Source organism: Erpetoichthys calabaricus, chromosome 17, assembly GCF_900747795.2.
Source record: "Erpetoichthys calabaricus chromosome 17, fErpCal1.3, whole genome shotgun sequence".
Taxonomy (NCBI): Eukaryota; Metazoa; Chordata; class Cladistia; order Polypteriformes; family Polypteridae; genus Erpetoichthys; species Erpetoichthys calabaricus.
The window spans coordinates 25,444,329-25,469,335 of NC_041410.2; the positions used below are offsets into that span (position 1 = coordinate 25,444,329).

The 25,007-nt window shown below is 41.1% G+C and overlaps 1 protein-coding gene across 1 annotated transcript in view; it reads left to right on the forward strand.

Annotated features, from left to right (window-relative positions):
* Positions 1-18,486: 18,486 nt before the first annotated feature.
* The window catches only part of nphs1 (NPHS1 adhesion molecule, nephrin), a 163,147-nt gene continuing 156,626 nt past the window's right edge, over positions 18,487-25,007 (forward strand). Inside the window, exons 1-2 of the mRNA XM_051920777.1 lie at positions 18,487-18,599; positions 21,913-22,110. Of these exons, the coding sequence (XP_051776737.1) occupies positions 18,542-18,599; positions 21,913-22,110 (256 nt within the window). The 5' untranslated portion in view covers positions 18,487-18,541. The remainder of the gene's footprint in view (positions 18,600-21,912; positions 22,111-25,007) is intronic.

Consider the following 25,007-nt stretch of genomic DNA (forward strand, 5'->3'; position numbering starts at 1 on the left):
GCTGGCTTTTCTGTGTATATAATTCAGATGGCTGAGATTGAGATATGCCGGTCAACAAAACAATCATTTGAAATGCCTTATGGAGAGCAGATCATAACTGAAAAGAGTGTCAACTTACTCATCATTTGTTACTTGTTACTTCACACAGTAGTGAGGAATCCTTTTTGATAATAAAACCATTATTTAATGTACTGATTAAGAGATTCACTACATCTACATCTACATACCTGAGCAGAATATTGTTGACAAATCCTTTATGATTTGTAGAGGTCATTTGATAATGAAGCAATACAAACACTGTGCAGTTATTGAGTTGGCATTATATCTACTCTGATGAACAACAGATAAATTTGACTGGAGGTTTAACAAAGGAGTCTGCAAACTGGCAAGGCACAGACACTCGTTTCTCATGGATATACTATAAGTAGGTCATGTAAGCCTATATGAATCATATTTGTAATCTGTATAGTCTTGGCAGTTGACTGCACCCTGACAAAAAACTGTAAAACTGAGAGGGTTAGGGCTGGGCACCTCACTCTTTAATAAGATCTGGGATTTCCTGGCAGAGAGGCCCAAGTCTGTTTGGATTCACTGCAACATTTCAAAGTTCATCACAGGCCTGAGGACCTCCTCAGGGTTGTGTGCTCAGTCCTCTGCTCTTCTGAAAGATCTGAAGGGAAAGCCAATCAGATATAAGGAATACATTCCAAACATTTACTGACCAAGAATGAATTTAAATCCAGTTTCCTAGAGCTTTGAGGTGGTTGTCCTAGCCTTTAAATCATCCATGTTAAAACTGTTTAATCAGGTTTTAGGACTGTGGGCAGTCAAAGTCTATATCTAAGCAGTGTTAGGTGCAAGTCGAGTAGCAACCTTGAACCTGAGGTGCCAGTAATTTAAATTAACATAATGTTAAATGAAATTACATTCTGAAGTCTGCTTGATCCAGTTCTGGATGATGGGGATCTTATCCCAGCAGCATCAGGCATGAGACAGGAAACAGCCCTGAATAGGGGCACCAGTCCATCAAATGGCCTCCTCACTCCAAGACATGCACTTTAGGTTAATTGGTGACTCTAAAGTGGCCTTCTGTGCATGAGTGGATCCTGCTGCCCGATCAAGGATGATTCCTCATTTACCCCAAGTGCTGCTCTTACTCCCTGTGATTCTGTAATGTTCAAAGTGAGTTTGAAAATGAGATATATTTCTAATGCAAAAGATCTGCTTTCATTCATGCTTTGTAAAAAACTGTCACTCATAACTTTACCTTATTTGACTATTGTTAAGTGATTTTCACCACATTCAGTTTTAAAATGATGAAAATGTAACAGAATGGCACGAGACATGTGAGATACCTTTGGACTTTTCTACATTACTTACAGTTTTCATATTTATCATTACATGTTCCTTTGTAATTTGATGCGTGTTTACAGACATTCAGCCTTGGCAAAGGAACTGATAATCACTCTTAACACCATTTCACGATTTAAGGTTTGCCAAAAGTAATTCATATTCTGCCTGTGTAGAAAATACACAAACAGATCATTAAAAATTCTTTATAAAACTATGTGATGGTGAGCCAAAAACTGTACTATTTATTCAAAGCAAAGGGTCAGAACAAGGAGTCAAACGAATCAGCACCTAAACCAAAACACTACTCCAAACTCAAAATCATTTAAACAAAACAAAAATGTGCACTAACAGAAATGTTTTGAAGCATCCACAATCCTGGATGAAGTGCTGTTAATCATTCCAAAATTTATATGGTTGAACTGAAGAAGAAGTTCTGCACGACTTCCTTGAGCACGACCCCTCGTAATGGATCAGAACATCATAACAAGAATCGACAAAGATGAAAACGAAATAGTGTCACAGAAGACATTCAACCATAATGATAATAAAGTTAACAGATGTTGAACAAAAATATACTTTTCTATACTCTCCATGGTTTAAGTCCTCCATAAAAAATATTTGAACACCAAGACAGATTTATTAAGCTCAAAAAAAGTGAACAAAATTAAGCATAGCATAACAATGCCTATTAGCTTTTGCTACTCTAAAAGAGATATAGAAAATAGTAAAAAGATCCAGTTCTAGGAAGCCTGAGGCTGTGAGCCACCAATAGCGTAACAAAGTAATATATCATGTGATTCCTTGTCATTTGACCAATAACAGACATAGCAATGGAAAATAATAGTCCCGATGAGCCAGCAATTCTCAGAAACCCAAAGTTAGTTTCATTTTAGAAAATATTTGCAAAACATTATTTTGTGACAAGCAAAATTAGCACCACTGGCACTGAAAAAGATGTGTTCAGTCCATGTTTGACAGTGTCCGGCGCTAACCCTCCCTGTGTTTGTACTATCCACTAGATGGCAGCACTGTAGTAGGTTACTGAGACTCTATCTGCGGTGGCTGTATGCTGAGGTACGAGTCTTGACAGGCTCAATGACATTCAATTTAACTCGCATTCAAAGTTCTAAAGAAAGTTTTTTAGTGGAAAATAAGTTCACCTGACTCATTTCTTGTTATATTGTTGACATTTTGTTAGGCCGTGTGGTTGTTCTACTAGTATGATGCCCCCTTTGCCAGTTATGATGACAATCCTGGTGATTGCAATCCTAAAGATTTTTTAAAGACAGAAGTGATATTTGGTACACTCATCTGCAATGCTTGTACCTGTTTTTAGTAAATTGCACACTCTGCAAATGTGAAACTGCATACAAAATGAATTTTAGCATCAATTCTGTGAAAAACTTGTCTGTTTCACTGTTCACTAGTACACAATATGGCATCCGATGAAAAAATAATACCAAATGGCAATGAACAAAATGGCATTGCAATAATAGTATCAAAGTAATGTTTATAATAAATTTAAATAAAACCAGAGTTCTTAAAACATACATAAATGTTCTATAATGCTCTGGAATAGCAATAGCATTGTGTTACAATTCAGGTCATCTACATACTACACCATCTTCTTTTCCATAGCAATTCGACTGTCTTTCTTTTATTGTGGTCAGGATTTAAACATTTTTTTTAATTTTCCAGTTGTCTTGTTACTTTATTCTTTATTGTTTTCATCCATCCATCCATCCATCCAGCAGCTTGAGCAGAGATGTCCAGACTTCCCTCTCTCCAGCCACTTCTTCTAGCTCTTCTGGGGGAATCCCGAGGCATTCCCAGGCCAGCCGAGAGACATAGTTCCTCCAGCGTGTCCTGGGTCTTCCCCGGGGCCTCCTCCCGGTTGGACGTGCCCAGAACACCTCACCAGGGAGGCGTCCAGGAGGCATCCTGATCAGATGCCCGAGCCACCTCATCTGGCTCCTCTCGATGCGGAGGAGCAGCGGCTCTACTCTGAGCCCCTCCTGGATGACTGAGCTTCTCACCCTATCTTTAAGGGAGAGCCCAGACACCCTGCGGAGGAAACTCATTTCAGCCGCTTGTATTCGCGATCTCGTTCTTTCGGTCACTACCCATAGCTCATGACCATAGGTGAGGGTAGGAACATAGATCGACTGGTAAATTGAGAGCTTTGCCTTATGGCTCAGCTCCTTTTTCACCACGACAGACTGATGTAGAAGAGCCCGCATCACTGCGGATGCCGCACCGATCCGCCTGTCAATCTCACGCTACATTCTTCCCTCACTCGTGAACAAGACCCAGAGATACTTGAACTCCTCCACTTGGGGCAGGGTCTCGCTCCCAACCCTGAGAGGGCACTCCACCCTTTTCTGGCTGAGGACCATGGTCTCAGATTTGGAGGTGCTGATTCCCATCCCAGCCGCTTCACACTCAGCTGCGAAGAGAGAGAGCTGAAGATCACGGCCTGATGAAGCAAACAGGACATCATCTGCAAAAAGCAGTGACCCAATCCTGAGTCCACCAAACTGGACCCCCTCAACGCCCTGGCTGCGCCTAGAAAATCTGTCCATAAAAGTTATGAACAGAATCAGTAACAAAGGGCAGCCCTGGCGGATTCCAACTCTCACTGGAAACGAGCTCGACTTACTGCCGGCAATGCGGACCAGGCTCTGGCACCGATCGTACAGGGACCAAACAGCCCTTATCAGGGGGTCCGGTACCCCCATACTCCCGGAGCATCCCCCACAGGATTCCCCCAAGGGACACAGTCGAACGCCTTTTCCAAGTCCACAAAACACATGTAGACTGGTTGGGCAATCTCATGCACCCTCCAGGACTCTGCTAAGGGTGTAGAACTGGTCCACTGTTCCGCGACCAGGACAAAAACCACACTGTTCCTCCTGAATCCGTGGTTCGCTTATCTGACGTACCCTCCTCTCCAGAACCCCTGAATAGACTTTTCCAGGAAGGCTGAGGAGTGTGATCCATCCCTCTGTAGTTGGAACACACCTTCCAGTCCCCCTTCTTAAAGAGGGGGACCACCACCCCGGTCTGCCAATCCATAGGCACTGTCCCCGATGTCCATGCAATGTTGCAGAGGCGTGTCAACCAAGACAGTCCTACAACATCCAGAACCTTGAGGAACTCCTGGTGTATCTCATCCACCCCCGGGGCCCTGCCACCAAGGAGTTTTTTGACCACCTCGGTGACCTCAGTCCCAGAGATGGGGGAGCCCACCTCTGAGTCCTCAGGCTCTGCTTCCTCATTGGAAGGCATGTTAGTGAGATTGTGGAGGTCTTCGAAGTACTCCCCCCCACCGACCCACAACGTCCCGAGTCGAGGTCAGCAGCACATCATCCCCACCATATACAGTGTTGACACTGCACTGCTTCCCCCCCCGAGACGCCGGATGGTGGACCAGAATCTCCTTGTAGCCATCCGAAAGTCATTCTCCATGGCCTCCCTGAACTCCTCCCAAGCCCGAGTTTTTGCCTCAGCAACCACCGAAGCCACATTCCGTTTGGCCTGCCGGTACCTATTCGCTGTCCCACAGGACAAAAGGGTCTGGTAGGCCTCCTTCTTCAGCTTGACAGCATCCCTCACCGCCGGTGTCCACCAACGGGTTTGGGGATTGCCGCCACAACAGGCACCGACCACCTTACGCCACAGCTCCAGTCAGCCGCCTCAACAATAGAGGCACGGTACATGGCCCATTCGGACTCAATGTCCCCCACCTCCCTCGGGACGTGGTCAAAGTTCTGCTGGAGGTGGGAGTTGAAGCTACTTCTGACAGGGGACTCTGCCAGACGTTCCCAGCAGACCCTCACAACACGTTTGAGCCTACCAGGCCTGACCGGCATCCTCCCCCACCATCAAAGCCTACTCACCACCAGGTGGTGATCAGTTGACAGCTCCACCGCTCTCTTCACCCAGTGACCCGCGTCTGGGCAAGGGAAAACGCCGTCCAAATGTTTTGTTCTTCATAGGAGGTTTTGTCTTCACAGGGAAGACAAACCATCTTCACCAGAGTGAATTCGAATGAACTGCAAAGGACTGCAGTTCTCAGCCTGGCTGTATTGGCTATGGGGCGGTCCCTTAGTGCTGATGTAAGGTTGGCCCAACCTCTTGGGGAAGTAGTCACAAAATACTAGAAACATAAGAGAACATAAATGCACACATATAAACTAAATTATAGTAAGATCATGCTTAATGCTGCTCCATTTAATGCTGTTTCGATTTTACACGTTTTTTTTTTTAATTCTAATTGTTCATTGATTCACTTTGTAGTTACATAAAAGTGCGGTTTTTGGTGAAAATGTCGGTTTTCACCGCAATCGCATGACTTGATTAGATACTTCCATGCAGTCTCGTCCCACATTTCATATCAGTGCAGTACAGTACATTACGTATGCCTGCTGCGTCATTTCATTTATGATTGGTCATCAACGTTATTGTGTAGGGATATCCATCCATTTTCCAACCCGCTGAATCCGAACACAGGGTCACGGGGGTCTGCTGGAGCCAATCCCAGCCAACACAGGGCACAAGGCAGGAAACAATCCTGGGCAGGGTGCCAACTGTGTAGGGATATGAACATAACAATTTATTTTATTGTAATAAATAACAGCTATCCCTTTTTAGTTTTAAAATGAGTGGTTGCAAAGAAAAAGAAAGTAAAGTGACAAGAAAAAGCATTTCGCTAGAAACTAAAATGCAGGTGCTCAGACGATTAGAACGCCAAATTGATATTGGAACTACATTAAATTTGTCAACTTCAACAATACGGACAATTTTAAAAAATAAAGAGAAAATTGTATCATCAGCAACTACAATCACAATGACTTCTGCATCAAAAATTACCATTCCAGAAGGAGTGTGATTGAGGAAATGGATTGACGAATGCAATATGCCATTAGGTCAAGCTATCATAATGGATAAAGCAAAATTTTTAACCACATTCAGAATTAAAAAGACAACACCAGTGAAAATTTCATAGCTAGTCAAGTATGGTTCCATTGATATAAAAACAGAAACAATCTTCATAAGATACAGATTACTGGAGAAGCAGCAAGTGGAGATACAGAAGCAGTTTCTGCATTTCCAGCGACATTAAGAGCCATCACAAACATAAATTATGTATTTACTCGAATATTTTTGATTTTCATGAATGATTTATGAATAAAAATTGATATTAGCAATAAAAAATGTCTATAATTAATGTAATAAAAACTATTTAATTATACATGTTACAAAATAAAAAAAATAAAAAAATGATAAACTTTTTTATTCTCCATCCTGTTTCACCTTTCCCCATTATTTACGTGTTAAGATGACCTCGTCTAACTCAGTTTTATTTAGAGGTGGGATTTCTTGAACGTATCCCCCTTGTTAAGTGGGGTCTTACTGTACTATAAAATGCATAATCAGGCAAATAATAGTTTTAAAAATGGTTAAAAAAGACAAAAATTTTAACTTATGCCATGGGAGGAACTTTAGCTTAAATATAACATTAGACACATGCAATGTCCATGTATTATCCAGGCTCTTTGAAAATCTGAAGATGTATTAGCAAAAGAAAAGAGGAATCTTTTGACAAGAAAAAAAGGCAAAACACAGGGTTGGGATAAAAGAATATCAAAGCATCAAATCCTGTCTGCAGTCCATATTTAAAAAAAATAATAAATGAAGCAAAGGATCAAAAGCAATAAATGCCCAATGGAACTTTTAAATGAGATGCTCTCCAGTTACTAGCAATGCTGATCTGGCAGCCCTGGACATGGATTTCTATAGCTGTACACCTTAGTGGCCCTGCATCCCTGAAACTCATATAAAATGATATTTTAAAAAGACTAAAAATAAATGAAACAAAGAAATGACAAAATAAATGAAAATTTTCTTAAGACAAAGATCAGACCCTGTCTGAAGTATAACAAAAATGAGCTAAGAGCTGAGGCAATCACGATTAATATAGAGGATCTTCAGGTTAGATCACACAGTTAAAGGGAAAGGGGTCTGGGGCAAAGTTAGAAAATATTTAAAAAATGTGAAATAACGACAAACAAGGTAGTATGGGAAAATCAGAAAATTCACAAATACGATACAATAAAGCATAATCAGAAAATTCACAAAAATGATACTGCAAAATACAGATATGATTCTGACAGTGTTGAAAATCACATCAGCTTTGCTTCACAAAGGAAAAAAATAACTGGAAGGAGAGGACTGCTTTACTGTATAGAGGAATTTCATTCACAGTTTTAAGCTTAGATTTTGGAGTTTTGGCTACTTTCAGATTTTCAGTTGTTTAACATATGCCTATTCAGTGATTTTGTGCCACTCACATCAAGAAAAGAGTAACATTTTGTTTGTTTCTTTCTAGGCTGTAACAGGTGAGGAATAAGTACATTTAAGCCTCTTTAATAAATCAAAACCTAACAGTAGAAACAATTAAGGATGTTACACTCTGACATTAAGTAACACAATGCCTTCATTGAACCCTTTTCTGCTGTGTCTGCCTGTGAACACCACAATTTTATTTTGCATATAAGATGTGAGTTCTGAACACAAAGAAAAAGACTACAAAGCTGGGCGAGAGATGAGAACAAATGTAGCTGGCAGGATTCTAACAGAGTTCTACAGAAGAATCTACAAGAAACATCGAGATGTAATAATACTCAGCCTTACAAAGTCTGCTAACTGTTGAACAGAAGCAACATTGAGGTGAAGTTTGCCAAAACTAAGATGCATACAGGAGTGACCATCAAGGATCATTAAATATTATAAAAATACAATAAGCTTAGTGAAATTAAGTAGCATTAGTGAGCCTAGTGACTGAGAAAGGACACATTTAAAAAATCGCATAGTGAAACGCCTTACGCAAAAAATCGTGAGAAGAATCACGAGACAGGGACCCATTTTTGCAGCCAGAAAAGAAAAAAAGGGTTGCAGGTTTCAGCTGATGTACCATAACTCCACGAGAAGGACAACAAGCACAAAGGTTGCTCCAGTAAAAACATTCTCTCTTTACCCAGATGATGGATATGATTTTAAAATAAGTACACCTCTGCTTTTCAAGTTATGCATAATGTGCTCCCTTAACAATAATGGATGACGTGTAATTAGCAGTGTCCATTTCTCTTAGCGTGGGCAACGTTTTAGGCACTTTCTGTAATGCCCATTTTTCCATATCCTTGCATCTGAATACAGACACTGTCCCTTTTACATTGTAATATATGTAAATGCAGAAATGAGCAGTAAAGAAAATACATTACAGGTAAAAAAAAATACATTTCACTTGCAAATGCATTTAAGCTGAAAGGAAACAGGGAGAATTAAATGGCTCACTAAATAAAAAGTCATCACCGACATACTGATATAAAAAATTAATGTTGCTTTTGAGCAAAAAATGTTAATGGAATCTGTCTAAGGCAAAAACCCACACTAAATTATTTTTGGCATCCAGGAGGATAAAGGGCACGAACCCATTGAAGTTGTTGTTATCCCTTTGTTTCCGTGGCGACTTCATTTGCTAATCTTCAGGAATATTATGAAGCCTAGTAATGAGATGGCAGAGCTAATTTCTAGAAATGTTACCAAACCTGTATGTCACAAAATCCACTATATCCATTTGTTGAATCTTGGACATTTGTTTGATTTGATATACTGAATATGCAGCATGTATATAAGATGAATACTTTGTGAAGCCGAGGCACATACCTCACCCCGACACAGACAGACTGGGACATAAGGTGCCACACGGCACACGGTTCATTTACAGAAAGCAGCCCAGCAACACAGTCCTTTCTCTTTGCCAGTCCTTCCTCCTCACGAGCTTCATCCACTTCCTCCAAACCCAGGCCCCTGGAGTAATGGCTGCTGGCTCCTTTTATAAGGCACCCGGAAGTGCTCCAGCTGCTCGTTGGTCTACTTCTGGGTGTGTAGTGGAAGTGCTGCACTCCAGGGCTCAGCAGCAGCTGCAGCACCCCCTTGCGGCACCCATGTATCCCAACAGGGCTGTCACAAACTCCAGCACCCATTGGGCCCTGCAGGAGTCTGAGGCACCGCTGCAACCTAAGGGGGCTGCCACCTTGTGCACTGGGGGAGGTAATGGTCCGGATATGCTCTGGCATAGAGACGTCCTGGCCGGGCGAGGGGCTTGTCCATACGCCACAACATATATGCAGATAGTTTAAGTCCTGTAAGTTGTGAGGTGGGGTCTCCATAGATCAGACATGTTTTTCCAGCACATCTCACAGTTCCTTAGTCGGACTGATATTTTGGAAATCTGGAGGCCAAGTCAGCACCGTGAACATTTGTCATGTTCCTCAAACCATTCCTGAACAATTTTTGCAGCATGGCAGGGTGCATTATCCTACTGAAAGAGGCCATGGCCATCAGGGAATACCGTTGCTATGAAGGGGTGAATGTGATCTGTAACAATCTTTAGGTAGGTGGTACATGTCAAAGTAACATCCACATGAATGCCAGCATCCAAGGTTTTCTAGCGCTGCCACCTACAGTTTGCCTTCTTCCCATACTGCATTCTCTTGCGCTCCCTTCCCCAGATAAACAATGTGCCAGCACCTGACCATGCACATGATCTAAAAGTAAAGACAAGGCCACATTATTCCATTACTACATGGTCCATTTCTGATGCTCACATACCCATTGTAGTGGACATGGGTCATCATGGGCACTCTGACTGGTCTGCAGCTGCGCAGCCCCATACACAGCAAACTACAATGCACTGTTGGTTCTGACACCTTCATGGCCAGCAATTTGTGCTACAATAGCTCTTCTGTGGGATCAGACCAGAGGTGTTAGTGTTTACTCCTTTCACAGGTTTTCCTTCCTTGGACAGCGTTTGGTAGGTACTAACCACTGCATACTGGGAACACCCCTCAAGACCTGCTGTTTTGAAGATGCTCTGGCTCAGTCATCTAGCCATCACAATTTGCCCTTGTCAAAGCTACTCAGATCCTTACACTGCCAACATATCACCTTCAAGGACTGACTGTTCACTTGCTGCCTGATATACCCCACCTCTTGACAGGTGCCATTGTGATGAGATAGTCAATGATTTTCACTTCACCTGTTGGTGGTTTTCATGTTGTGGCTGGCCAGCTTATACTGTATATACAGTAGTTGCCTGAGAAGGAGACAGAGCTATGTCAGTTCTTGCTCCTAGGCTTTAGAATGACCTTTCTTTCCACATCAGGTCTTCATCCTCTATTGAGGTTTTTAAAACTCGGCCTAAGACCTACTTGTTTACTTCTGTGTATAATGGGGTTGTGGGGCAAGTTTTTAAATTGGTTGTTTTTATTGATCTGCTTCTATATGATTGTTTGTACTGTTTATTTCAATGCCCCTTTGTACAGCACTTTGGCGCAACATCTGTTGTTTTAAATGTGCTTTTATGAATAAATATGACTGACACATTTTGTTATGTTGTAGTCTTGTGCTAAAAAAAATCATTTAAATTCATTTTTCACCACATCAAGCAACACTCAATACCCTCGAATGACAAAGTGAAAACAGGATTTTAGGAATTTTTGCAAATGTATTAAAAATTAATGAGTGAAATATCACATTGACACAAGTATTCAGACCCTTTGCTATGGTACTTTCAATTTGGCTGAGGTGCAGCCCATTCTATTGATCATCTGTGAGATGTTTGGGGTCCACCGGTGGTCAATTTAAATGATTGCACATGACTATCAAGGCACATGCTAGTCTATAGATCAGGGGTCACCAACTCCGGTCCTGGAGGGTCCCAGTGGCTGCAGGTTATCATTCTAGCTCTATTCTTATTTAGTGCACTGTTTTTGCTGCTAATAAACTTCTTTTAATTTAATTTTAATTGACTTGTTTTTAAGATATGTTCCCCTGAATTTCTTCATCATTCCTCTAAATTGCTTCATTTCTTTCCTTAAATGGCACCTAAACAGAAATGAAATGTGAAGTGAGTGAGCCCACAGAAGACCAAGTCAGGGCCTCAAACTCCAACCAATTTCACTCCAACCAGTTGTTTAATCTTGTTGTCAATTAAACCCATTCTGTAATTCCATGGCTTGTTGCTGCTCTCATTGTGCAATAACAGACATGTCCGAAATTGTTGATTTTCGCTTTTCTAAGAGCACCATTAAAATGTTTTGGTGACCTGAGCAAAGCAACATTTCTGAGACCTTAACCTTTCTTTATTTTCAGATACTGTATGATGGTCACAGTTTGCTAGTCATGTTTTGGCTCATTTTGTATCTCATTATTGTTTCGCTGCTAATTAAGGAAAAAGAAACAATTAAGGGGCCTGAGTCTTGAAGAACAAGTCAAATAAAATTAAATCAAAAGAAGTTAATTACCAGCAAAAACAGGTCACTCATTAAGAAAAGGGTTATAATGAAAACCTGCAGCTGCTGGAGTCTTCCAGGACCGGAGTTGGAGACTCCTGCTATAAAAGGTCCTACAATTGACAATGTGTATCGGTGCTAAACCCAAGCCACAAGGTTGAAGGAACTGCATTCAGAGCTATGAGGCAGGATTGAAGGTTCCCAAGAGCACAGTGTCCTCCAGGCATCCATTATTCTTAAATGTAATTGGAGCAAACACCACTCATCCTAGAGCTGACGACTGAGGCAAACTGAGCAAAAGGTGGAGAAGGGCCATGGTTAAGAGAAGTGAACAAAAACCCAATGGTCATTCTGGCTGAGCTTCAGAGAACCTGTGTGGAGATGGGAGAAGCTTCCAGAAGGACAGCCATCACTGCAACACTCCTGCAATCTGGGCATTATGTCAATTACAGAGTGACCAGATGGCACATGAAAATCCACTTGGAGTTTGAAAAATAGCATCTTAAGGACTCTCAGACTATGAGAAATAAGAGTCCTTATTCTGATGAAACCAAGATTGAACTGTCCGGTCTCAGTTCCAAGCATTACATCTGATGGAAGCCAAACATCACTCATCACCTGCACATTGGCATTCCAGTCAGATGCATGGTTGGGACAGAGAAAAGTACGGAGATATTCTTAGTGTAACCCTGTTACGGAGCACCCTGGACAACTTCTGGGTGAGAAGTGAAGGTGATATTCATCTCTACACTGGCAGAAGGTACATTGGTGCGTGAATGATAGGATGGATCCCCAAGGAGAAATGAAAATTTTACAGAAGCTCAAGAGAAATAGAATATGTATCTATAAAATATATGAATATTATAACAAATAAACAACAACCACCCAAACAGACATAATAACTTCTGACTTGGGTACTTGACAGCTTTGTAGATTGTAGATTGAATAACCACAAACTGAATTAACAATATCAGGTTCAGAAAGCTAATCTATGACTGTAATAATCAAACTTTGGCAAGATGCAAAAATCAGATCAAGAAATAAAATAAATTGGATAATGAAATAAAGACAGTTGATACACGATTTTAGAAATGAGACGCTATACTCTGAGTAAGGAGAGAATACTGATGCACTGGATTGGGTTGTTAATTGTTTTAGGTAGTACTGAATTACATAAATAACTTCATGTTCTAAAAAACATGCATGTTATGTTAATAGCGATGATAAATTAGCCTGGTGAGAGTAAATATGGATGTACATATTACTGCGTGCCTTGAAGAGAAAGAGTTTCTCTTCCGAGGTTTCCAATTTGATCTCAGTGGTGCCAAAATAGGCTGCAGTCCCTCATGACCTTAAGTCAATAAAGGGGACTTAAGTGTCTCTGATAGTGTTACTTTATTTTTGTTTTTTCCTTAACGTATTAAATACATGCATGGCAGCCTAAGTGGCAAATTTGGATTGGCATGTCTTACAGTTGGCAATAAGAACAGGTCAGGTCAGGTGAGGTGAGGTTGGGGAGCATCCACTGGTACAGCGTGTTGTCACACCACCACACAATGAAACAGCACGGGATCCTGGTTGGCAACCCCCCAGGCAGACACGTGGTCCAGTCCCACCCTCCAGAAATGTTACATGGGCGTCCCTTTGCCATGGTTCAGCCACTTGGGTCCTCAACAATGAGAATCCTGTGAGTCGGATCACCCTTGGGGAATTGTGCCACATGGCCGTAGTATCGTAACTGACACTCCCTCACAATTTCGGTAATGTGCCTCAATTGGGACACCGTGAGCAACCGCTCATTCGACACAAAGTCAAACCAGCAGTACCCAAGGTTTCTCCGAAGAGACACAGTACTAAAGGAGTCCAGTCTTCATCTCAGGTCACTGGATAGTGTCCATGTCTCACAACCATATAGCAGAACAGGAAGTACCAGGACTCTAAAGACTTGGACCTTTGTGCTTTTGCATAGATATCAGGAATGCCACACACCCCTTTCTAGTGACCTCATGATCCTCCATGCACTCCCTTAACAGAAAAGGGTCAAACCTGAAAAAACTAACATCCTGTTCTTAAAATTAATGCCAGAAGCTCTAAAATAGCTCCTCCAAATTGAGTATGTAATAATAGTTTATTAATAAAAAAAGGATAGCAGAAACTCAATTAATAGCTCTAAATTGAAAATTTAAAAGAGAGGAAAACAATAATGAAGAAGAAAGAAATGCCATAATATTTCAACCTAATACTTTAGTTTCAAAATCTTTAGTTTGCTATAGAATATTAACATTAAATCATTACAGTTACATTCCAAAATTAAGTCCAAAATCAAATCAGATCAGCATTGCAATACTAAATTAACACCTACTAACAAGCAAAAAATCTTTAGAGTAAATTAGACACCGTCTATGCAAATAATAAAACAGCCAACAGCATGTGAAAAAGGCAAAATTTATAAATATAGGCCCACACCAATACCAAGCAGCCCTCTTAAACGCTATAGTTCCTGGACTTTAGAATAGGCACGTAGTTAAAGACAGTCTGATTAGGAAAAGTTGTCCAGTGCAGGAGGACATGATGACATCCCCTCTTGCTGTGTGCGCCTCTGCCTCCCACGGAGCAGATTATCTGTTGAAGATCTGACTTTGATTCATATCACTAACAAGTGAGAGATTTTTATCTACTAAATGAAAGTACCATTGTTATTGCAGCTAAAACATAAAAAAATGAGTAACTACAAGATTATGTTAGTGGCCAAATATGTGTGTTGGATACCACATTCATTTAGCGATCTGTGAGGGAGTTATAAGCTGCTCCTACGCAAAGACAGCTTTATTAACATATGTGGTGTTTGCCTTTCATTTCAACCAGCCAGTCCACTAATGGTCAGTGTGGGCTGACTCATTCATTCACACCAGGAAAGTGATGAGTTAAGGATGTGGGCAGCTCTGATATCTTTACGATTGCTTGTAACTCTATGGCATAGCTGACTCTTATTCCCAAATCTCACACCCAGTTGCCTCCCACTCATAGGCTTGCATGCCTTCTCTTTCTGCAGTCCTCATTAGAAGCAGATTTCCTCATCCCAGGAGAACAACAATGATAGTTTATTCAGAGTATGAACTGCAGTTTTGCAGGATGCATTTGTTAAGGCTGAGGTGATTCTGTCTGCACCATTATCCATAGTTGTTAAATGGCTGGGATAAATCAAAACATGTGACCTTAACGCTACACACATAAATATTCAGGCTCCGTCTAGGAGATAAAAGCACAACCCAGGGCAGCATGAGGATCTTTAATGGGGTTAAACCAACACAAAACGTACAAAAGTTTTTTCAATTGAAATAACTTCAGCAGCTCTCAGTCAACAGCAATAAAAATAAGTCCTTATTTACACAAACCTATCTGTGATAAATGAGGATTGTCCTTCTAGCTTGGTAAACTCATTGCTTGGAATGAATTATGATGAACTAGCGGTGCAGCAGCTTCATACTTGTAATAGAGAGACAGCTCATGATGAGTGCCAGCTCAAACTTGTCATAATAGCGGCCTCCAGGTCAAGTCATTCGACACCCAGGGCTATTTCTACAGGGTGGGTGTTACAGGTTCAGCTGTGATATACACACCTTGAGCTTGGCATTTGCCCCTTAAGCTTACTGGGTTGATCTTGTGCTACTTGAGGGAGTTAGAATGTGGTAGAATGGGAGTTTCAGGCAAGGAATTGATAGAAAGATCACATTTGTAACTATTTGGTAAGCCCTTCACTAACCCAGAGTGTGTTATTATCTGGTCAGAGCATGAAGTTTAGGGAATACCTCTGGTCAGAGCATGAAGTGTAGGGTGTACCTCTGGTCAGAGCATGACGTTTATGGTGTACCTCTGGTCAGAGCATGAAGTGTAGGGTGTACCTCTGGTCAGAGCATGACGTTTATGGTGTACCTCTGGTCAGAGCATGAAGTGTAAGGTGTACCTCTGGTCAGAACATGAAGTGTAGTGTGTACCTGCTGCTAAGATTACATTAATTTACATTCTGCGGGAAAACCTCTTAGTAGTGAAGAAAGATTTGTGGTTTCTCTCCAAAAATGGGTTGTTTGCATACGGAGGGAGGAATGAGGTGTGAGCTCCTTTTACTGGACAGTTCACATACAATTATGGCTCATGGTTTGTGAAAGCTGACTTCAGTAACATCTGTAGCTTCTACAGATACTTTACATTTCTGTGGGAGAGAGCATCACAGGACTCTGCATGAGCTGTGATAAAGTTAAAACATCAAACGCTGGCTGAGGCACATGTAACTTGTACTATGGAAATGCTTCTTTAAAGGGGCAGGCATGTTACTGTGCTTTCATGGTTGAGAACGCTGCCCAGATATGCATTATTGATGGTCCACATGGACGCTCTTCATTTTAATCTGTAGTGTAAAATCCTGCCGCTGACTAGGACATGTAGATAGATAGATAGATAGATAGATAGATAGATAGATAGATAGATAGATAGATAGATAGATAGATAGATAGATAGATAGATAGATAGATAGATAGATAGATAGATAGATAGATAGATAGATAGATAGATAGATAGATAGATAGATAGATAGTGTAAGAGACGGCTGGCAGCTCAACCTAGCTGGGACACCTCTGCAATGGAAGGATGGGGGAAGGCAGATTTTTCAAGGACACTGCATCCCCCAAAACACTAGATGGCAGCTCCCCTAGAGTGTAATGGTGCCCCGGATTCCTGCAGGGCATCTTGGGACTGTTGGGCGCCATGGGTGGCGCCAGGAGGAGCTGTGAGAGGACCGGAGGAGCCATGCCTAATCCATAGTACTAGCAAGTCACATGGATGGGAGCCCTGAAATATTTCCGAGCTGATTAAATAATTGGAATTCTCTGTCTGACCTGGAAGTGCTGGCAAGTCACATGGACAGAAGACGAGAAGCACTTCCGGGTCAAGGGCTATTAAAAGGACTGTTGGAGACCCAGCAAGTGAGCCGGAGTTGGGAGGTGTGGAGGAGAGATTTCAATAATTAAATATTATTGTGTTTATTTGTTTATTGTGGTGGAGGTGCTTTGGGTACTATTTATTTAAAGAAAAGAAATTAAGCAACTTCTTGGTGCTTTTAAAACGTGTTGTTAGTGTCTGTGTGTTGGGTTAAGCGCTGGTATAGCGCCATCTAGTGTTACGATAGATAGATAGATAGATAGATAGATAGATAGATAGATAGATAGATAGATAGATAGATAGATAGATAGATAGATAGATAGATAGATAGATAGATAGACAGTAGATTCATTCTACAAACAAAAGTCCTCTGATTTACTTTATTGAAAAGACATATTTTCTTTTATTGACAAGGTGTAATGTTTTCCTTGCAAAGGCCTGCTGCACCAATATACTTGACTCCTTAGAGAAATTCTCAAGTCCCAGTCAAGCTGAGGACAGAAAACCTGCTCAGCTTACATACATTGTACCTCTTGTATCTGCTAAGGGCACTCTCTTATAATAACACCTGGTTCAGTAACAATATTGTGCGTAATCAGGGTGGTTTGCCCTGGTTTAGTATTGACAACATCAGTTAGTCATGCCCTCGAAAGTGAGCATTTGCGAAAAGAGCACAAGAATGTTTACCCTGTCGGGATTGGCCTTCCTCCACAATTTAAGTAAATTTACTTGATAAACCCTCTTGGGGTTCTCCAATTGGATTGTTTTACTACATGATTGAGAAGTCTTATGCTCTTTAATCTTGTAGGGATTTTGCCAGTGTGGCATGAATTTAGACTATGAGGTGGGAACTAATACCATGAGATCGGTCTTCCTGTGAGCACAGTCTTTGTAGGAGAGGCAGCAAAAGAAATGGGATTGATGAGTCTTGAGAGGAATTGACATCTGTAATCTTATAGTTCTCTGTTTTAGGGTAAATGGAAATTTCATTAGAAGCGGTGTCACACACAAATCTGACTGCATACTTAATTTAAATAAATCCATGCAACATTCCCAATGATCTAATGCCTGGCGATAGATAGATAGATAGATAGATAGATAGATAGATAGATAGATAGATAGATAGATAGATAGATAGATAGATAGATAGATAGATAGATAGATAGATAGATAGATAGATAGATAGATAGATAGATAGATAGATAGATAGATAGATAGATAGATAGATAGAAAAGCAAACAAAGAGATAAATAAATCCATCTTTCATTGTCCAGTTCACAGGCACAAGTTAGTAACCGTCTCTGAATTGGGCACCAGTCCACCATAAGACCCACTCACTCACACACATTCATATTAGGCTAGTTAAGAGTCCCCAGTTAAAAATGACCTTTTCTGTCCATCTGTTTATATAAATCCATTTAGCCCAATTTAGGACCATGGAGGACAAAAGACTTTCTAGGCAGCAGAACACCCAAGGCAGGAATCAATTTAAGTGCAAACGCACACTTACTCACATTTAAGGTCATCAGTTCTCCTAAGACGAATGTCTTTCTAATAGAAACCCATACTGACATGGGGAGAATGTGCAAAGTCCACACAAACAGTATCTAAATAGGACTTGAACCAAGTCTCCAGCAGCTGTGATGTGGCAGTGCTAACCGCTTTGCCAATAGTTTCATATGTTTGAAGCATTATGATTAAGTGAACTGTACCTGCAATCAATAAATCTTAGAAAGAGACTACTGTTAATCTCATGTGAACGCAGAAGAGAAGCAAGCTCAGGCTGTGGCAGTGCATCAGTGAACTAATCTCTTGGCTTCTTTCTTTCTTTCTGTTTCTGCAGTGATTGTGAAGATCTGCCCACGCAGTGCTGAATACTCAGCAGTGGGAGGACGATGAGATCAGCTCTGTTCATTGCCAGTAGGTCTATCCTGCTGCTCTGCTGCATGCAAGGTAATTCATTGCAGAGTACCCACAAGACACCTAGGGGTAATGCAATCATGAAAAGGGCCGATGGAGACATGTTGTACCTCTAATCAGGACAAAGGTGTAGGCAGAGGTCCCACATATGATTAACATGTAGCCAGCGAGCCGGTGTGTCTTCTGGTTAGGACAGGTATCTTTACAAAGAGACAGAGTGAAGGTAAAGATTTTATACAGCCTGAAGTGTCAGCTCTGGTGATTAAATATTGACATCAATCTGAGACTCTGTGCTTCTCTTAGGGGTGGCGTGGTGCAGGGCCAGCCTGTGCAGGTGGAAGGTCTTGAAGCAGCAAGCATTTGATCATTTGGCGCCAAATTATTTGTCATTTTGTAAAACAATTGAGGCATTTTGTATTATTGGAGTGTGTTATTGACTCTGTTAATCTTTTTCTGGGCATATAAGCCTAGTTTTGTACCTTCATTACTGCATTTATAGGAAAATGGAGAAAAATTGTGTTCCCTCTCAACCATTTGCCTACATGACAGAAATGGTTATAGGATGGTTCCTTAATCATTTTATACAAATGGGTAAACACTTACATTATCTGGTGCAATCACCCCTTAAGTATCAATGTTTGGAGCTATAACCATTGAACTGTCCTACTACTTTGCGGTTGCAGTGCTGTAGCACTGAATGCAAGTCTGGGACTAACAATTTAGATTTCTCTAGTCAGGCACACACACTCCCGCTCTCACCAATGCCAGGTCAGTTTGGATTTTTCTAACTCACACATCTTGGGCAGGGAGGTGGTCGAAAGGACATACAATAAATAACATTGCCAAGCCCTCTTAAGCTAATTCAGGGTCTCAAAGGGTAGGGCCTATCAGAAACCAAACCCTAGACAGGACGCTGGTCAATTGCAAGGCCACCTTACACCCTCACACTGTCATGTGAGGACAACTTGGAGTCACTGATTAACATGCACATCTTTGGGATGTAGTGGGTAACGGAATACTGGGAAATACAAGCAAGCATTGGTTTAACAAACAAGCATTGCATAAATATTTCTGTCTATCTATCCACCAATTTTCTAACCTGCATAACCAATTCAAGGACAAACGGAGACAATGTCTGTTCTTTAAGAATTAGACTTAAGAAGGGAGCAAACCTTAATAATATTAGTAATAATAATAACAATAATACAATAACAATAATAATAATAAATTTGATTTAAAAACATCTTTCAAGGTACCCAAAACCCTTGTACAACAATGTACTTAAGATCAAACAGTCCAATATACAAACAAAATTAAGGAGAAACCAAAGATCGGCTACCAGTGTGAGGCAGGGCACAATCACTCAATCACCCACAGCCATTCATACTGGGAGAATGTGGGAGGACAACAGACTTACCAGTTATACTAAATTTATATTCAAAACAGTATGATGATATTGTGATTCCATATCTTCCATTTGTTCATGACAGTAGTACAATAGTAACACCAGACAGTATGAATACAACATCTCACAATAGATTGTTTACCAAAGTGAACCGGTGAGGCACATTCCAAGAGTATCTTCATCCTGTCCAGGAATTGGTATGGACATCTGCCTAGGAGGTATGACAAGAAGCCATCCAGGACATGGTCTAGACCAGGGTGTCCATCTCCGGTCCTGGTTCTAACCAGCTTCTTAATTAGTGAGCCATTTTTGCTGCTGATTAACTTGTTTTGCCTTAGTTTTAATTGGCGTGACTCAGACCCCTTAGTTTTTCTTTTTCTTTAATGAGGAGCCAAACAATAATGAGACACAAAATGAGTCGCCACATCACCAGCTAACCACATTATCTGAACATAAAGAAAGGTGAGGGTCTCAGTAAGGTTGATCTCGGAGGTCACAAAAACATCTTGACGGTAGTCTTAGAAAAAACAGAAAATCAACAGTCTGCTGTGGCAGAATGAGAGCAGCAACAAGTCATGATATTCAATAATGGCTTTAGTTAACAGCGAGATTTGGCTTCTCATTAAGAAACTGGTTGGACTGAAATTGGCTGGAGTTTGACGTTTCAATTTAGGTGGTCATCTGTTGGCTTTTTTCACATCTCATTTCTGTTTGGCTGCCATTTAATGAAGAAACGAATCAATTGCAAGGACTGAATCCTTAAAAACAGGGCTAGTAAAAAGAATGGAAAAGGAGTTAATTAGCAGTGAAAACTGCTCGCTGATTAGGAAGAGGGTTAGAATGAAAACCTGCAGCCACTGCGGCCGACTAGGACACCCCTGGTCTAGACCATTATTCAAACAGGACGTCACTGAGTTCTCCAGAGGCTGGAAGATGATGCATGCTATACATGGTGGACAGGACATTAAAGGATGCTGGGAGAGCTCACAAAGGCAGGGCTTTGTGAACACTGAAGCTGCACTCTGACCATGGTTAAATCCTGCAAACTTTATTGTCTTCAAAATGTATTTAAAATAGTGATGTCCTAGGCACCATTTTGTTTTTTTTTTTGTGGATACCACCATTTTGCAGCTATTATTTATATTTATATATAAATATCTAACCATTGAATAGCAAATCTTTCTTAAAAAAAAGGTTTTTAGGCTCATTTTGGTTTCATGCCATCATCGAGTTTCCTGGTTGTAATCCTAGATTTGTTTTTGCCCCAATCCTTTTTGTGCTTGTCAAGGCTGATTATTTCACAGGGGTATTAAAACTGCTATGACTGAGTCAATGGATGTTTCACGCTACACAAACTATGACAGTCAGTGCACACTGTGACGATCTATAACTGTGATTTTCATAAGGTTATGTCAATAAAGGCTCTACTTGAATATTATAGGAAGTGCCGTGTAACATGATGCCATTCTTAGAGATACATTACAGATGCATTATATTACCATGGGGTGTTTGACACCAATTGCACACCTCCTATCTAAATACTTTATTGGCTGTTTCATAAGAAAGGTTTTATTTGTTTCTAGAAATACAGAGTTGAAATCTTTGGTCTTTGATTAAGACATTAGGACGAGTTCAAAGTGCAACAGGACTGGTCTTAAGTTAAGGGAAGATGGCTTATGATAAGGACATAAGCAAATTGTTTAAATGTGTGATGAAGCAAAAAGAGCCTAAGATGGGCACTATGTGTAACAGTTAAAGCATTGTGCTTGAAACCAACAGACTGCCATTTCAATCCCTGAATCTGCCTCACGCTGTGGTCCGTAATGAGTAAGTTAACCTGCCTCTGTCCAAGGCAGAGCATTGTACACGAGCTCAATCCCATGAAAGGCTGGCACATTTAACATTTTCCCATATTGTGTTTTTTGTCTTTTGAAACTGCAGGGATGAGAGCACTGCAGCAAGCCTTCCGGGTACAGCCTGACAATGTCACCGTGGTAGATGGAGGTGAAGCCATTCTGCAATGCGAGGTGGAGAGTCTCTCTGGGGCTGTCCAGTGGGTGAAGGATGGCTTGTTACTTGGTCCTGATCGCAGCATGCCTGGGTTTCCACGCTACAGCATGACGGGAGAAAGCAACAAAGGTGAATTTTGCATTTGTGACCTTCACACATACTTAGAAACTTCTGTAAGTGGATGCCAACACCCACCTCTGGTAACCATGAGCATTAGGAAACAGCAGACCCCGAGATAGGAGCTCAGTCCGTCAGAAGATACGAGCAATTCAATAGGTGCTGTGTACACCATCATTCTGCTTATCATACTATTCATACTTCCATCCATTTTCCAACCCGCTGAATCCGAACACAGGGTCACGGGGGTCTGCTGGAGCCAATCCCAGCCAACACAGGGCACAAGGCAGGAAACAATCCCGGGCAGGGTGCCAACCCACCACAGCTATTCATACTTGCAGGACTAAAATTTAATGCATAACAATTATTTTATAAAGAATGTTTCATAGTCAGTATCTTGTTAAAAGAACTTTAGATCTACATTTCACATCCTGCATTAACTGGAGCATAAGCCAGGTTCAGGGTCTAAATGAGGGTCCTGTTCTGAGTCAGCGGTGGGATTAATACCACAGTCAGGCCCTTTAGCTGCTTAGTCACATTAGAGCACCTGGATGTCTGCACCTTTAATAATCCTTGAAATAACAGAGCTGAAGGTCAGTGTCCACAAGACGTACACACACATCATCTTGTTGAATTTACAATAAGCTATTTAAAAATATCTGAATATTGATGGTCATCAAAATTAAAAAAAAAAAAAAACTTGCAAAAATACACGCAGAACTGAGACATGCTGCAATGTTTTTATTTTTCATTAATGCATTTTAGTATTGGCTTAACTCCCAGCTAGGGCTCAGATAACACAAATGGTTCAAGTTCAAGCTGAAGTTTACTGTCATGTTTGCACAGTCCAAAGAAATTAGCGCATGCCTGTTCTCCTCAGAATAGCGACAGTAAGAAAATACCAAAATAAGACACACACACACAAAAGGCAGGAAGCATACTTAGAATGAAACAGAGTCAGAGCCAGTTATCTGCTGGTGATGGGAGGGCATCCTTAACCTGCCCTGGAAGGGATGCTGAATGGAGATACAGGCAAGAGAGTCTCTCGAATTATTCAAGGTCGATGTAAGGATAAGAGAATTGTATTGTACTGTTACTATGACTAGCTGTTCAGTAACCTTGCATGTAGCAATGCGTGGCGTGTTTATTGTCAAAATACACAATGGTGGACAGAGTACAGGAAGAATATGACTTTAACTAAAGGAAACAGAAAGACAAATTGGTCTCAGTAGTCTCTTTCGCCTTTCTGCATCGGTCTTCGACTTAAGCATCTGTCAGGGTGGCTTCCTCACTTACCTCCCTCAAAAATACTACTGGTAGCAAGCCCTTTATCTTCTTGCTTGTTTTAGTTTATCCCTCTATGTTGTTTTTCTTTATACAGTGCATAATAAAATCTTTCAAGTTTGAAATTATTAGCATTTGTAGATGTAAATGCTGAAACAAGGGCAAAAAATGGCAAACCTTTTTTTTTCACGGTTATTAAGATCTTGTCACTAATAGTGTTTAAATAAAATGTATTTCCATAGGTGCATGTAGAATTTTGATAGCTGCTGCATATAATAATCTTCTTCTTTCAGCTGCTCCCATTAGGGGTTACCACAGCGGATCATCTTCTTCCATATCTTTCTGTCCTCTGCATCTTGTTCTGTCACACCCATCACCTGCATGTCCTTTCTCACCACATCCATAAACCTTCGCTTAGGCCTTCCTCTTTTCCTCTTCCCTGGCAGCTCTATCCTTAGCATCCTTCTCCCAATATACCCAGCATCTATCTATCTATCTATCTATCTATCTATCTATCTATCTATCTATCTATCTATCTATCTATCTATCTATCTATCTATCTATCTATCTATCTATCTATCTATCTATCTATCTATCTATCTATCTATCTATCTATCTATACTCTGCACATGTCCAAACCAACGCAATCTCGCCTCTCTGACTTTGTCTCCCAACCGTCCAACTTGAGCTGACCCTCTAATGTACTCATTTCTAATCCTATCCATCCTCGTCACACCCAATGCAAATCTTAGCATTTTTAACTCTTCTACCTCCAGCTCTGTCTCCTGCTTTCTGGTCAATGCCACCGTCTCCATCCCATATATCGTAGCTGGTCTCACTACCATCCTATAGACCTTCCCTTTTACTCTTGCTGATACCAGTCTGTCACAAATTATTCCTGACACTCTTCTCCATCCATTCCACCCTGCCTACAATCTCTTTTTCACCTCTCTTCCACAATCCCCATTACTCTGTACTGTTGATCCCAAGTAGTTAAACTCATCCACCTTCGCCAACTCTACTCCCTGCATTCCTACTGACCTTCATTCCTTTCTTCTCTAGAGCACATCTCTACCTCTCCAGGGTCTCCTCAACCTGTTTTCTACTATTACGACAGATCACAATGTCATCAGCAAACATCATAGTCCACGGGGACTCCTGTCTAATCTCGTCTGTCAACCTGTCCATCACCATTGCAAATAAGAAAGGGCTCAGAGCCGATCTCTGATGTAATCCCACCTCCACCTTGAATGCATCCGTCACTCTACCGCAGACCTTACCACTGTCACACTTCCCTCATACATATCCTGTACAACTCTTACATACTTCTCTGCCACTCCCAACTTCCTCATACAATACCACAACTCCTCTTGAGGCACCCTGTCATATGCTTTCACCAGGTCCACAAAGACAAAATGCAACTCGTTCTGGCCTTCTCTAAACTTCTCCATCAACATCCTCAGAGTAAACATCGCATCTGTGGTGCTCTTTCTTGGGCTGAAACCATATTGCTGCTCACTAATCATCACTTCACTTCTTAACCTAGCTTCCACTACTCTTTCACATATTTTCAAGCTGTGGCTCATCAATTTTATCCCCCTGTAGTTATTACAGTCCTGCAAATT